This window comes from Patagioenas fasciata, chromosome Z (genome assembly GCF_037038585.1).
Source record: "Patagioenas fasciata isolate bPatFas1 chromosome Z, bPatFas1.hap1, whole genome shotgun sequence".
NCBI lineage: Eukaryota > Metazoa > Chordata > Aves > Columbiformes > Columbidae > Patagioenas > Patagioenas fasciata.
Genome location: NC_092560.1, coordinates 16,073,013 through 16,087,206, shown reverse-complemented (window position 1 = coordinate 16,087,206; position 14,194 = coordinate 16,073,013). Strand labels below are relative to the sequence as shown.

At 43.9% G+C, this 14,194-nt stretch overlaps 1 protein-coding gene and 1 non-coding gene across 2 annotated transcripts; both read right to left on the bottom strand.

Moving 5' to 3' along the window:
• Nucleotides 1–5,674: 5,674 nt before the first annotated feature.
• DNAJA1 (DnaJ heat shock protein family (Hsp40) member A1) lies at nt 5,675–14,113 on the bottom strand. The gene is made up of 8 exons (XM_065861743.2): nt 13,845–14,113; nt 13,494–13,671; nt 12,236–12,340; nt 11,853–12,080; nt 10,328–10,442; nt 8,257–8,372; nt 7,608–7,708; nt 5,675–6,953 (listed from the first exon to the last, which is right to left on the bottom strand). Exons 1-8 carry the CDS (start codon nt 13,974–13,976, stop codon nt 6,735–6,737), a joined length of 1,194 nt encoding a protein of 397 aa, XP_065717815.1. The 5' UTR covers nt 13,977–14,113; the 3' UTR covers nt 5,675–6,734.
• LOC136115594 (small nucleolar RNA SNORA66) lies at nt 11,368–11,473 on the bottom strand. Its single transcript, XR_010653241.1, has one exon. It is a non-coding gene; the product is annotated as a small nucleolar RNA SNORA66 (small nucleolar RNA).
• Nucleotides 14,114–14,194: the final 81 nt, after the last annotated feature.

Here is a 14,194-nt window from a genome sequence, read left to right as displayed (position 1 = left end):
TTGCCTTCCCATGGAGCGAGACAGAAGGAGATGGATGCTGCTGAAGCGAAGAGAGAATAACAATTTTTCCTTTAACAGGTATTGCTTGCGTAACTAAAGGGAGCAACAAAGCCCTCTTTGGTTTGTGTCCCTCAGCCTACAAAACTGCTTCCTGTGTAGGAACACATTCTGATACTGTCTCTGCTCTTTTGGGCAGGAAATTGCATTAACTTGTGTGGGAGCAGGCAACTAGTTAGGCTTTGCAAGCCAAATCAAGAAAAGTGTTCTTCTAAGTTTTATTCACCGAATGATAGGATGTCTGAGGTTGGAAGGGTTGGAGACTCCACCACCTCCTTAGGCAACCTGTTCAGTGCTCAGTCACTCTCACAGTGAACAAGTGTTTCCTGAAGTTCCGAGGGAACCTCCTGTGGTTCAGTCTGTGCCCATGGCCTCTGGTTCTGTCCCTGGGCACCACTGGGAAGAGCCTGGCTCCATCTTCTTTGCACGCTCCCTTCAGGGATTTATGTACATTGATAGGATTCCCCTGAGCCTTCTCCAGGCTGAACAGTCCCAGCTCTCTCAGCCTTTCCTCATATGAAACATGCTCCAGAGCCTTCAGCATCTTCATGGCCATTTGCTGGACTGTCTCCAGTATGTCCATGTCTATCTTATGTTGGGGAGCTGCGGCCTCACCAGTGCTGAATAGAGAGGAAGGATCACCTCTGTCAACCTGCTGGCAACTGGGATACCACTAACCTTCCTTCCAAAAAGGGCACACTACTGGCACATGCTCAACTTGGTGTCCAAGTGGACTCCCAGGTTCCTTCTCTACCCAGATGCTCTCCAGCTGGTTTGCCCCAGTGTACACTGGTCCCTGGGGTCGTTCCTCTCCAGGTACAGGATTTTCCACTTCCCCTTGTTGAACTTCATGAGGTTCTTGTCATCCCATTTCTCCAGCCTGTCCAGGTCTCTCTGGGTGGCAGCACAACTGTCTCGTACCAGCTATGTCTCCCAGTTTTGTGTCATCTGCAGACTTGCTGAGGGTAGACTGTCCCATCATCCAGATCATTACTGGAGATGTTGAACAGGACCAGACCCAGTACTGACCCCAGGGTACACTGCCAGTTACTGACCTCCAACCAGATGTTGTGGTATCTGTCCCATCTCAATAGGTGGGATGAGGGATGAGTTAACTCTGAATGCAACATGCGCCCTGACTCAACAGATGAGACCAGGTGCGAGTTAAGTCTGGGTTAATTCTGCACGGTTATGTGAAGCGAATGACAGACAATCACCTTCAGGGTCCAATTTAATTATGAGTTTTACTAAAAGCACGTGTTGGAATATTAGTTACAGTGAATAGTGGCTTGGCAAAAGTATTTTATGATATCACAGAACTTATCAATACATTAACAGCAAGAGTCCTTCCACAAGCAATGTATTGGCAACCATTAGTAGCTATCATACGAAATTTAACAAGGATCCAACAGCAGCGCTTGAGATGATGTTACTCTTACATGGTCAAAAGGAAAAGAGAGAAAGAGAGTGGTAGAGAGGGAGGGAAATCTAAGGTATAAAGAGAGAGAGAAAGAGAGTAATATATCGCCACTCATGGAAGGAGAGACAAAGAAATAGGGATATAGAAAAAAAGGAGAGAAGGAAAGAGCAGAGAGAAAGGAAGAAGGAAACGTTGATGGATCCAGCCACTCTTATGGCTCCGCAGCATGGATGACGAGACTTGTATGATGATGTATGGCCTCTGGTGTCCCATGACGAGGGTGCTGTGGTTTGTAGTTCAGGAGTGCAGTGTCCTCCCGGTGTCTGGTCCAGTTCCCACGGCGAGGCTGATGCGCAGAGGGTCCTGAGGGTGGTGGGTTCAGGTGAGCTTTTTTATAGCTCTCTGAGTAAAGTCTGGGGGGAAGGGGTGATTGCGAAAGACGGACAAGTTTCAACAAGTCCTGGGCCATGTTGAAGGGTCTCAGCCTTTCCCCTTTGTGTGCCAAGCTGGGCATATCAGAAGATGAAGCTGTATGCCCTCCGGCACATCCTTCACCTCCAGTATCAGCCAGCCGGCCTGCGCTGTGCCTCGTTAGCTTATCATTGATATGTAAATAGCAGTTCACCCTATACTGAATGTGTCATCTATCTCCTGCTACAATGTTTGAGGCATGATTCCTTTTAGCCTTTGACAATCCTGGGGCTGGAGGAACTAGTTTTGCCACAATGTTCTGGCCAGGATCCTTACCAATACACACCACCATCCTCTGGGCCTGGGCATTCAGACGGTTTTCAACCTACCTCACTGTTCATTCACCTCCTGTATCAACAACCTGTCTATGAGGATCCTATGGGAGACACTGTTAAAGGCCTTACTGAAGTCCAGATGGACAATATCCACTGCTCTCCTCTCATCCGCCAGTCCAGCCATTTCATCACAGAAGTTTATCAAGTTGGTCAAGCATTACTTCCCCTTGGTGAAGCCATGCTGACTACTACTGATTATTTTCTTGTTATTGATGTACCTGGAAATGGTTTCCAGGATTAGTTGCTCCATCATCTTCTTGGAGACCAAGGTGATGCTCACAGGCCTTTAGTTTCCAGTGTCATCTTCCTTCTTGAAAACACAAGTGACATTTGTTTCTCACCAGTCTTTGGGCACTTCCCCCAGTTGCCCTGATTGATCAAAGATTATAGAGAGTGGTCTTGCAATGACATCTGCCAGCTCCCACAGCACTTGTGAGTACATCCCATCAGGGCCCGTGGACTTTTTGCTTATGTCTTCCCCATACTGATCCTCTTCCACCAAAGGTACATCTTCCTTGCTCCAGACCTTCCCCTTGGTCTCTGGGACCTGGGATTCCTGAAGGTCAGTGTTGCTGGTAAGACTGAGGCAAAGGGGGCATTCAGTACCCCAGCTTCTTCTGCGTAACCAGGTGCGCCATCTCATTTGGCAACGGGCCCACATTTTCCCTTGCCAGTCCTACCTCTGTACTCATAGAAGCACTTGCCTTTAACATCCCTGACCAGATTAAACTTCAGTTGAGCTTTAACTTTTATAACTTCATCCCCGGATGGTCAGACAATGTCTTTGTGTTCCTCCCAACTTACCCATTCTTGGTTACACCCTCTGGACAGTTCCTTCTGGTGTTTGAGTTTGTCCAGGAGCTACTTGTTCACCCACACAGACCCCCTGGTATTTTTGCCTGATTTTTCTGTTCACTAGGATGGACTGCTCCTGAGCCTGGAAGAGGTGAACCTTGAATATTAATCAGCTTTCTTGGGCTCGTCTTACCTCCAGGGCCTTATCCCTTAGGATGCTTCCCAGCAGGCCTTTGAAGAGATGGAAGTCTGCTCTCCTCAAGCTCAGGGCTTAGAGCTTGCTTTTCACTCTCCTCATTCCTCTCAGGATCCTGAACTCCGTCATCGATGCAGCCAAAGCTGCCTTTGACCTTCAGAGGCTCAATAAGCCCTTGTTGGTTAGCACAAGGTCCAGCAGAGCACCTCTCCTCCTTGGCTCCTCAATCCTTTGAGTCAGGAAGTTCTCCCTGATGCACTCCAGGTACCTCCTGGAGTGATTATGTCCTGCTGTGTTGTCCTTCCAGCAGGTATCAAGGTGGTTGAACTCTTCCCATTCTTTGGGCACTGTAATAATGCTCATCTTACCCCCTAAGAAAAAACGGAACCTGACATTTCTTTATCTGTGTTATTGGAAAAGGATGGCTTAAATCAAACTTTCCTTCTTCCATGGTGCCTTACTAACACTTGGAGCATCAATCAGTCACAAATGGAAGCAGGAAAACATCTTCCCAGATGAAGTTGCTAATGAAAAAGTCATAGTGCAAGTTGCTCGCATCACACTGTGAGTCAAAGCGTATTTGGGATCATTGAGTTAGCTCCCGTGGGCTTAGCAAACTTCTCTCACTGCTGTTGAGTAGCAGTTAAACAATGCACAGGGAGGAGAATTAGGGCCCTGAAGTCTTACAGGCAGAAGCAAAAATGACAGCAGGCTCTTAAATGAGTCTGTTGTAGGCATTCTCAGTTAGTGGAATAGTGGAGCTGCTAAATTTTTTGGGAAAAATCAAGTCCTGCATGCCTGGTGCATGGTAGAAAGAATCATTGTAACAGTCTAGGCTATAAGCTTGATGACCTGAATTTGTTGATGTCAAAAATGAAAGACTGGTAGTAGTTGCAAACATCAACTCAGATGATGATAGGTTGGATTACTATGTTGGTAGTTACAGAAGCAGCTGTTTTGTCTCACTGTGTCCTCAGTTTCTATACTGTCCTTTCAGTTTATTCCCTGAAATGCGAAATTGTATCGCACACAAAACAAGAAGTCAGGAAAAAATGTCTTATATCATTTTTCAGTGGCACAGAACACATTTTGGTGCTTGCTGTAGCTGTGTGACACCCCAAGTTTCACAGGAGAACTAAGCAGCTTCCAAGAGGCCACACATTGTACCAAATATACCCCTGCAAGGTCTGAGGGTGGGTCCTCCTCCTTGCTAGCTCTTGCCTTTAATTGCTAGTGCCTTTTGCTGAAGGTTTACTCCACTGCTGCCAGCTTATTTCTTTGGGACGCAGCTTATGTCAGTCACCAGATTGCTGAACTGCTGGTGGTTTTGCTGCCCTTCCTGCATTAGTAGAGCAGCCCAGAAAAAGATGCTGCTGCCAAGACTTCTGATCAGCCACCCTTCTTGGAAGCTAGACCTGACCTGTCCTCTAGACTAGCTGTGGTGTTGTCAGGCTTGACACAGAAATGGCCACTGTCGTCTCAAGAACAAGTGAAAAACAAACATTACCTCAGCTGTGTTGATGCAGCTATGGGTGTGGTGAAAGGAAAACTGATGTTCCTGGGGGAAAAAAAAAAGGCTATAGGAATGCTTTTTTATGCAACAGTCATCTGAATCAAAATAATGTCCTGTTGTCACCCTCAAGGCACTGCACTGAGTTGGGTTTGCCCTAGCTGTTTTAATCCAGTGGTTAAAGAAAAAAACAAACAAGGGTGCTTACTGAACTGAAAACAAGTACCTTATTTTAGTGGTGTTTAGTCTCAAGACAGTTGTGCAGGAGGCTCAGACCTAGCCAGAAGTAAGATGACTTTCTGTTCCTCTCCTTGACTCAGCCGAACTGTCCCACTGATAGTGCAAAGGCTCATGCTGGTCACATTTGTATAGCTCACTGAGGAGCTCATTTGAGCAGAATTTGGAATGACATTTTGCCTACAGAACTTTATTCCTGATGCGACAAAGAAAGCAAAAAGGGGAAACTTGCAGGGGATCACTATTCTGTAGGTACCTGAAAGGGAAGGATGCTTAAGGTAAAAAAGCACGGTACCAGCTGTCCTTATAAACTGAAACTCGTAACACAAGAGCTAGAGATGTTTTATAGACTAACAGTTTCCAGATATTCAAGTAACATGTGCACTGTCACATACAAAAAAAAAAAAAACAAAACCAAAACAGAGTTTTCTTCATGATACTTTTGCTTTAGAGCAGTATGAAAAGCATAAGCTCTGTCCCAAGCCAGATGGTAGAACAAGACTAAACTACCACACCAGAGGTTAAATCTGGACCTGCCTTCTCAGCATAGTTTCTGAAAGAAGTTTTTTTCCAAGATTTTTCTGTGAATAGCTGTCTAAAAAGAAGGGGGCGGTGTCTTTAAACCAACATCTGGTCTAAGAAAAGAGGCAATGAACAATTTTGTAATTATATTGGAAATACTTCATCTACAGTAATTAGAACATTCATACATTATTTTTCAAGAGTCAGCTTAAAATAATGCACACAATACATGAACTTCAGAATGTCAGTTGGTTGTGTTCACTGACAGCAAGTTTCTCTCTTCTGCAGGATCACATATGCCCACCAATGGGGCTGGTACTGCTTTCCATGACACACCGAGTGGTATCCAGTTTCAGTAACCAAGGTGGAAGTCAGGCTTCACATGCCAGGACGCTGACAGGTTCCAAACCACGTGTGTGCTGATAGAGTCTGGAGGTTTTTACTCATGCACAGCAGTGAAGTGCCTGCAGCAGCCAAGCAACCACTGGCTCTATAGGCAGTATGGTGCAGGACAGCAGTCTAAGACTAGTCAGCAATGAACTGCAGCAAGCTTCACATCTAGCTCCAGGGTCAGGACCAAAGCCGGCAGAGGCAGGGACTGTCTGACCATAAGAGCAGCAGCTTCAGAGAGCTTGTGGATCGCATGATTTTAATTGGCCTGTGAAGGTTGATCACATCCTTGTCAGCTTCACATATTATGTGATTGCACAAGAGCCAGTCCCTATTTAACAAACACCAGTACAAGCCCAAAACATTAACATGTTACCCTAAGTGGTACAAAACTTAACTACATCTTACCATGAGTTGTAAGTACTTGTGCATACTTTATTAACAGAGTATAAGATCTAAAATTCCTAAAAACAACACCACAGAATCTTAGTTTAAGCCTGGGCAATTAATTGCACACATACAGGAATTAAAAACCTTGGAATAAAAGACAAGCACGTAAAGAAGTTTTCTTGCCCAAGTACGAGCAGTGAAGTGCAATCAACTTCATCTGAGCTGGCATCCTGGAGCTTTATACAAATTGCAAAGTCAGTTTAATTACTTAGTTTATTTCCTTATACTTTTAGAAACATCTATGGCTGGATAGGACAACAGATAGCAGGAACTGAGGGTGAACTGCTTGTAGTCCTTCACTTATCCCCTAATGCGTACAAAACAAGCATCACAAGTTATTCACTGGCTCATTTACGATGTCTGACATTGAACACCACCTCTAGGGTGATGCTCATCATCTTCATAGACTTCCCCATTATAGTGGTGTTTTCTTTTTTGAGATGGATCGAAGTCCACTAAATCCACTTGTTCCATTTCCTCAGTTTCTTCTATTTCCTGCCTCGTAGGTAGCAGCTTTTCAAGTAAAGACAGCTTGTCTGAGGAGAGAAAGCCACTCTCTGGGAAGTTCACCTGAAATCATCAAGAATCGGGGTAAGTCTGCCTGAATTGGCCTTTTTCCATCCCACTACAGGTCAAGTATCTGCCAGAGTTAGTTTCATCACCACTGATTACTTAAACCCAGTGCATAAATAAAATATCTAAGGCTATTTTTTAATGCCTGCAAGAAGTTAGCTTATAATGCTGGCAACTTAAGCAAGTCTTATCCAATATTTCTTCTACCTCAGGTTGCTCCTAGAAGCAAAGAACAGGATATACCAACACCAGCTGTGTGGCAACTCACAGCATCAGCTTCTCTCCAGAGAAGAAATCAGCATTTTCCAGCCTAGCCCCTTGCTCCAGCACAGGGGAAGTTATTAATGCATTCTTCCTACAGGATGATAGAAACTAAAGAACTTGCCAAACAAATAGAAATTTGCAGGGTATCTAAAGAAATTCTTCCAGTACTTAATGTTCTTTCAGCACAGAGTGTTCTGGAGTGTTCTCTTTGTTCTGAACTGTAATTCTGTTTGAATGATTACATGTTCTCACCATTGTTAAAACCAAATACCAAACCAGGACACCTGATAATCAGTGTCTCTTCTTGTGAGGTAATGCTTAGAAGTTAAATTTTGGATGGATATTCAGTGCTGAATGGTTACCATGGAAGTAATTTGATCCACTTACCCTGAATTCTATGATCAGACGTCCTTTTTCATATGGTCTGCGATAAATTGGCATACCTTCATTCAACACACACTTAATAGCCCCATGCTTGACAACTTGGCCTAAAAAAAACAACAAAAAAGGGCCCATGTAGGCAACAAAAGCAGTGCTAGTTTTAACTCACTTCAATATTCATGTAACCTTTTACACTATGGTTAGACAGTTACACCAATATGTAGTAGTCTAATAGGGAATTACTGCCTGGTCACTTCTGAGTAGGAAAGCAGGCTGACGTCTACATTACGTTCTTGTAACCTTGTTATGCTTCCCAAAGGAAGCATACTTACAAATTTTTAAAGTGCTCCATCAGTTCCAAGGCTGAAAAAGTGGTTTTCAGAGACCCACGGCCTTCAATTCTCATGAGGTATCCTCAGGATACAAGTATGTCCGTGAGGTAAGGTCTGTTACTATATCACGCAAAGAGAAAGTTACTGCTGACTGCTATCCAAAAGTTCTTTTTAAAGATTTGTACTGCAAAAACTAGGAAAAATAAGCTTGATATCAGCACACATTCCTTGTACATCAGCATGGGATGTTTCTGCTCCTTTAAATTTGCAGCTTACATTCACTGTATGCTTGGACTTCTAGCAGAAAGCAAAGCAACACTTACCAGGATGGGAAGTAATAATAATAGTTCTATTATCCAGCGTTGTGATAGGCTTTTGAAAGCCACATAGTGCTTCAACCAGCTGAATATCCATAGACATAAGAAGGTCTTCATCTCGTCTAAGAAAGAACCAATCAGTAACAGTCACAGAGAGGGAGAAGCAGTAAAAGGAATCATACCCAACTTCAGTATTTAATTTGGCAAGGGCAGTAATTCTAATGGAAGCCTGGGCAATTAAATGAAGAATACTGAACATACATGCAGTACCTCAAGCCAGCAATTACAGGAATAATAGCCATGCTGAATATCATTATTAAACAACTCTACCATAGAAGTCTTTATTGAAGAGAAGTAAATACAGCAAAGCTCACTTGCATTCAGTTTCACTTCACCACTCCTTCGAAATTGTAGGAAGAAGTTATCTCTTAGCCTCCTAAATGTTGCAACTGGGACAACTAATCATTTCCTTTGTGTAGATTAATACTTTCCTAAGTGCACCAGGTAGCTCTACATTATTCTGTTACCCTTGGTCTCTGAAGATGTGCTACTAGGGGAAGTTTGAACAGGTGATGGCCACTCTGGGTTATGATGTTATGAAAGCAACAAGAGGTATCTGGAAAACATAATGTAATTGTTTTAATTGCTTATTGTGACTTCAGCATGGAAGTACTAGAGATGTCTGCATGTCAAGGGCTACGACACCCTTCAGCCTATTCAAAGAACTTGGTTATTTCACTCACCCTGTTTTAAAGGTGTCTCAAATGAGACCTGCCTGCAAAGTTAATTTTAGGCTGCAAGAGGTTAGAGGCAATATTCTGCTTGTCCAGAGCAGCACAACCTCAGCATAACCCCTTAAGACCAGTAATATCAAGGGTTATCTAAGGACACTAGAAATTAAGGCAGTGGGCAGAAAGGTGGACAAAAATAAGCCAGCAGAGTTGTGACTTCCAGTTCCAGGTAACTGTGCAAACTGTCTGGCTCAGACTGTCCCTTTGGCATAGCTGATTCAGTATCTGGTTTCACTGGAAGTTAAGAAAAATCAGCTGAGTAAGCTTATCCAAAGCAAACAGAACCGATTCTTAACCTGTGAGCTCAGTGTTCTTTGGCATAGAGTTCTGGCACCAACTTCCAGCGCTCAGCACCACACAGGACAGTCGGGCAAATCAGGTGCAGGTTTCCCAAGAAGCTCTGACTCATCATTCCTATTTACAAGTACAATATCCATGGTCGGTGCTGAGACAAATGCTATCTCTACATCCATCGATTCCCTTGTTACTGCTCTGAACAGAAACCGCAAGACACCAAGTGCAACAAATTTCTGAGAGATGACTGGTGTTGCTTTTAATCGGACCAAAATGTACTGGACAGACTCATTTCGCAAACAGTAACTTGAAACAAGGAGGGCTGCAACACCAAGCAGTACTGCCCAGTAACACGAAATACTTGACACATGGTCAACACTGCTTGAGTCACTTTTACTTTTGCAAGAAAAAACAGACAGGACAGACTACACTGACCTGTGCACTCACGCAGGATATTAGTGTGGGAAACCACCTTTGGTCAGAAGGATTCATGCTCTATTCAGTAAGTTCGTCATAAATAAGATTCCTGAGCAAAAGTAAACACACTACAAGTGTTATGTGCCTTGAAGCCCAGTGGGCAACAAACAGCTCCCTACACTATATGGTGATTTTCTGAAGTGATGGAATGCTATCCTAGAAGGAGCAAGGAAATAATCTGAAGCATTTGCATCTACTGAACAGAATACTGGTATTTTAAGAGTTCTTAAAATTCCAAGATCTGTAACTGGTTTTGTTTACCTTCCACCTCCTTCCACTGCCAAACCTCACAAAAGAATATGTTGTGCTACCTGAACACAAGTGGCTATGACTAGTTGGACCAGGATTCCTCCACACCTCAGTGCTCCTTTGGCCACCCAAACTCACAGTTGAGTTCTAGCCACATGATCCTATCTACTGATATTTCCAGTAGATAAAAAAAGGTGAGTTGTAACCTGGGATGCACATGGACGAGCATCTCAGGAGTTAACAGAAAGGACGTCCAGAGTTTTTACCTTGTAAATACAGAGTGGTCTTTTTGATCCAAGACAATAATAATGTCCCCTGGCTCTAGTCCTGGCTCTTGGTCGCCTTCACCATGGAATGTTATTTTCTGACCATCCTTCATTCCTGTTGCAGAAAACCAACAAAATTATTGTTCATTCTTTTAAGTAAATAGCAGAAATAAGAAATATTTTTACAGGTACAAGCTGGTACCAGGAGATCTCTGGATCTTTAAGCTACACCATCAGGACCTTCTCTGGAAGCATTCATAATCTTTTTTTTCAATCCACTCATATGTCCAACAGATTTTAGGGGTGTCAGCGTGAACTGTGTCTCAAGATCATTAAACTTAACTGTAGTGTAAAACGTTCACCCGCCAGGATAAAGTCTTTAGGGAAACAATATCAAAACAGCTTTTATATAAACAAGTACTAAAATAAAAACAGAAACACTGCATACAAAATACATTTTAAGAGCAAGCAACTGATCAGCTTCTTCGGTTTTATAAATATATGTGGCAAGGCTACTTATGAAACATGATCTCAGTGCCTGCAGAGTGCAAGACTGTAACTGTCACATAAGAAACCCATTTCACCCACACATGTCTCTGTACTAAAAATTCTAGCTGCCTCATACTAGCTCAGTCTGTTTTTCTACTAGGAAAGGAAAATAAACTAACCCTAATTATTTCCCTCACTAAAATGTGTATAACATATTCCCACTAGCCCTTGTATTTAGTGTTATTGTAGAATTTTCCCTATTAAAACAAATCCAGGCATTGCATAAGGTTTGTTTACACCTACAGCGGTTGCAGGTGATAATCAGGCACAAGTCTGTAGCAGCCATGTGCTTGTCAGCTCGCTCTGCCTTACAAGTGGCACTACTCCAGAGACTTCTCCCACCAGCCTCTGAGCAGCCTCCTCAGCAGAGAGGCACTTGTGACTCAATGCTGTTGTGTTATCTCATCACCATGAGGGTTTGTGTACTGAGTTGCATTTTGCCAGGCAAAGAGCACCTGCATGGTGCAGCACTGTCAGGGTTGCGTAGCAAACAGAGTTCTAAGCATGAGAGGCTTAGTACTGTCTCTGCACCCCATTGCTATAGCAGACCTGGTTCCCCTTCACACTGAAACACAGTAGAAGTGATCGAGTCTGCAGGGTTTCCCTACAGTCAGAGAAAATTGATTAGGCAAGCTGAGCCAATAAGTGATGAGATTTTAATCAGTCCAGTCACCTGGACAAGACTCCTGCTTATAAGATTGCTCAAATGTATTTCACTGCTTACAATACTGCAGGTTTCAGAATTTGTTCTCAGTTATGTGCAAAAGTATTAGATGCGAAGACAGAAGTAATCGACCTTCCCCAAAATAAGTATCCTACTTTTCAAAGGCAGCAATAGGTAATTTTACTGTGTATACATATTCAGCAATGTTACTCACCAAATCAACATAATGCATTTAATAAAGCTTCTGTTTTAGTGCTGCAAAGTCAGTCAGTACATCCAAGTTCAATACTTCAACTTAGTAAGAGACCTCACCTTTGTCAATGTGAACTTCTAGTATCTTCTTCTCCCTAATAATTTTTCTACCAGTGCAGCTCTTACAGCGGTCCTTGGGGCTGATGCGCTCCCCATGCCCCTGACACTCCATACACACCGACTGGATTTGTTGCACCATTCCTGGCCCAATTTGGTGAATTCTGATCTGCATGCCTGTTCCTCTGCAGTTAGGACAGCATTCTACTGCACCTTTCTTGCCACCACGACCTGAGGAGAACGAAAATTTAGAGATAGATGGTTACGCATTGCCAGAAAAAACAAAACAAAACAAAAACAAACAAACCAACAACAAAACCCCTAAACCAAAACAAAACCTGAAAGCTTTAGAAGCAACTTGTGCTTTGTTTTAGTTTCACAGTTACCTTCACATTTGTCACAGATAACATTCTTCTGCAGTGCAAGTTTCCTGGTTGCACCATTGTACATATCTTCTAGACTGACTGACAGCTGATGGACCACATTTTTGCCTGCAAAGGAAAACAGATTTTTACTTAAGCTTGAAAGCTTGGTCTCCAAGTAACAGGAAAATTCCCATGTCTCTATGCTCAAGTCATGACAAAACAAGTCTATGAGCTTCAACATCGTATTTTAATATAGCTTTATCTTGTTTTGCTGGTATTAGTCAATAGCCCCTTCCTATCTGATGTCCAATTAGGTAACAATTCTAACGGCTTTGTTGGTAACAATTCTCTATTAGAATAAGTCAGACTCTGCTATCAAAGCATGAACTGTAACAGAAACAAAGTATGCAGAACCTCAGATTTAAGTTTCACTATGCAGGCTTTCATTTTTAACAAAGTGACTGACTGTGTCACCTGCAAGGAAGTGGGAGAAACACACTTTCTTCCTCTCACAGGGGGACTTTCTGGGAACTGAAATAACTACATTTTTTAGACTCAGCAATTAACGAGAACTTCAGCTACTGCGGGTTTAATTTTGTAAACAACAAAAAGTTCTGGGTTACTAGGAATACTTTCATACAACACTGTAACATTTTGACACAAACTTTCTTTATCACCAGATCTACACCAAGAAGGGATGGGGTCAGCACTGCTCAACCAGTTTAATTAACACCAGAGTCTTTCCAGTGTGACTAATCTGGACTTTAATTTCTGAGCAGTATTTTATTGCAGCTTCAACTCAATTGCACTGAACAGCACAGGAAAACAAAAAGGTTTCACACACTCAATCTGAACTGGCTATCTTATTTAGATACTAGTCACTTGCAATTAAAGACCAAATTCACATTCAGACACTACACTTCCAGCAGCTTAGTTAAAAAAATCACTTTAAGGTATGTTACCATTCCATTTCCCCCTTAGCCTATTAGAAGCTGAGCTTATGCTCAGATAAATGCTTTTCAAACATGAAATCTGGTTAGTTATTAACATGAAACAATGCACAAGAGATCACTGTATGAACCAAACGCCCTCCCCTGCTTGTTTCAAGTGTTAAGGGATAGGGAAAATGTTTCCTTCCATATTAAGATCAAGCCTGTAACTTCATTTTGGCGCTATTTAAAGTCTTATGTGTATGGCATTGTCCTCAGAGACTCTGATCCTGTCTGCCACAGCAATCACGCTGTAAAGTCTGGTAAAGTGTCAGAAGACAAGACATTACCTCTCCTCTCTCTCTGCATCCTCCCTCCGCCGCCAAAGAACATATCGAATATGTCCATGGGTGACCCGAAGCCACCACCAGAGCCACCCTCTTTGATGGCCTGTTCGCCTCCTTTGTCATACAGGTCCCTCTTCTTCGGGTCGGAGAGGACTTCGTAAGCTTGGGAAATCTGCTTGAACTGCGAGAGACAAACACCGCGCCTCAGCCACCCGGGCTTGCAAACCCGAACAGCCCCCGAACGCCGCCCAGCCTAGCCGCCGCCCGCCCGCCCTCCAAAGCTTCCCCCGCCAGGTCCCTCGCCCTCCCTGTCAGCACCCCCGGGCCAGCCGGCCCCGCCGCCCCGGCACAGACCTTCTCGCCCTCATTGGGGTTTTTGTCAGGGTGGTACTTCAGCGCCAGCTTTCGGTAGGCCTTCTTCAGCTCCTCGGCGGAGGCATTGGGCTTCACGCCCAGCACATCGTAGTAAGTAGTCTCCTTCACCATGGCGGAGGGCGGCCCCTGAGCACCGGGCGGTCCCGCACCCCACGGTGGCTGCTCGCCCAGCACCGATCCCGACTTTTCTGGAAAGTTCTGAGCCGGTGCCGCATCCGGGCGCTTTTGAGCCGGCACCGCTCCGCCCCGGAAGTCCCGCCCCGCCCGCCGTCAGGCTACGGAGGGCGGGCAGCCAATAGCAGTGGGAGGTGGAAGGCGGCTGGCCAATC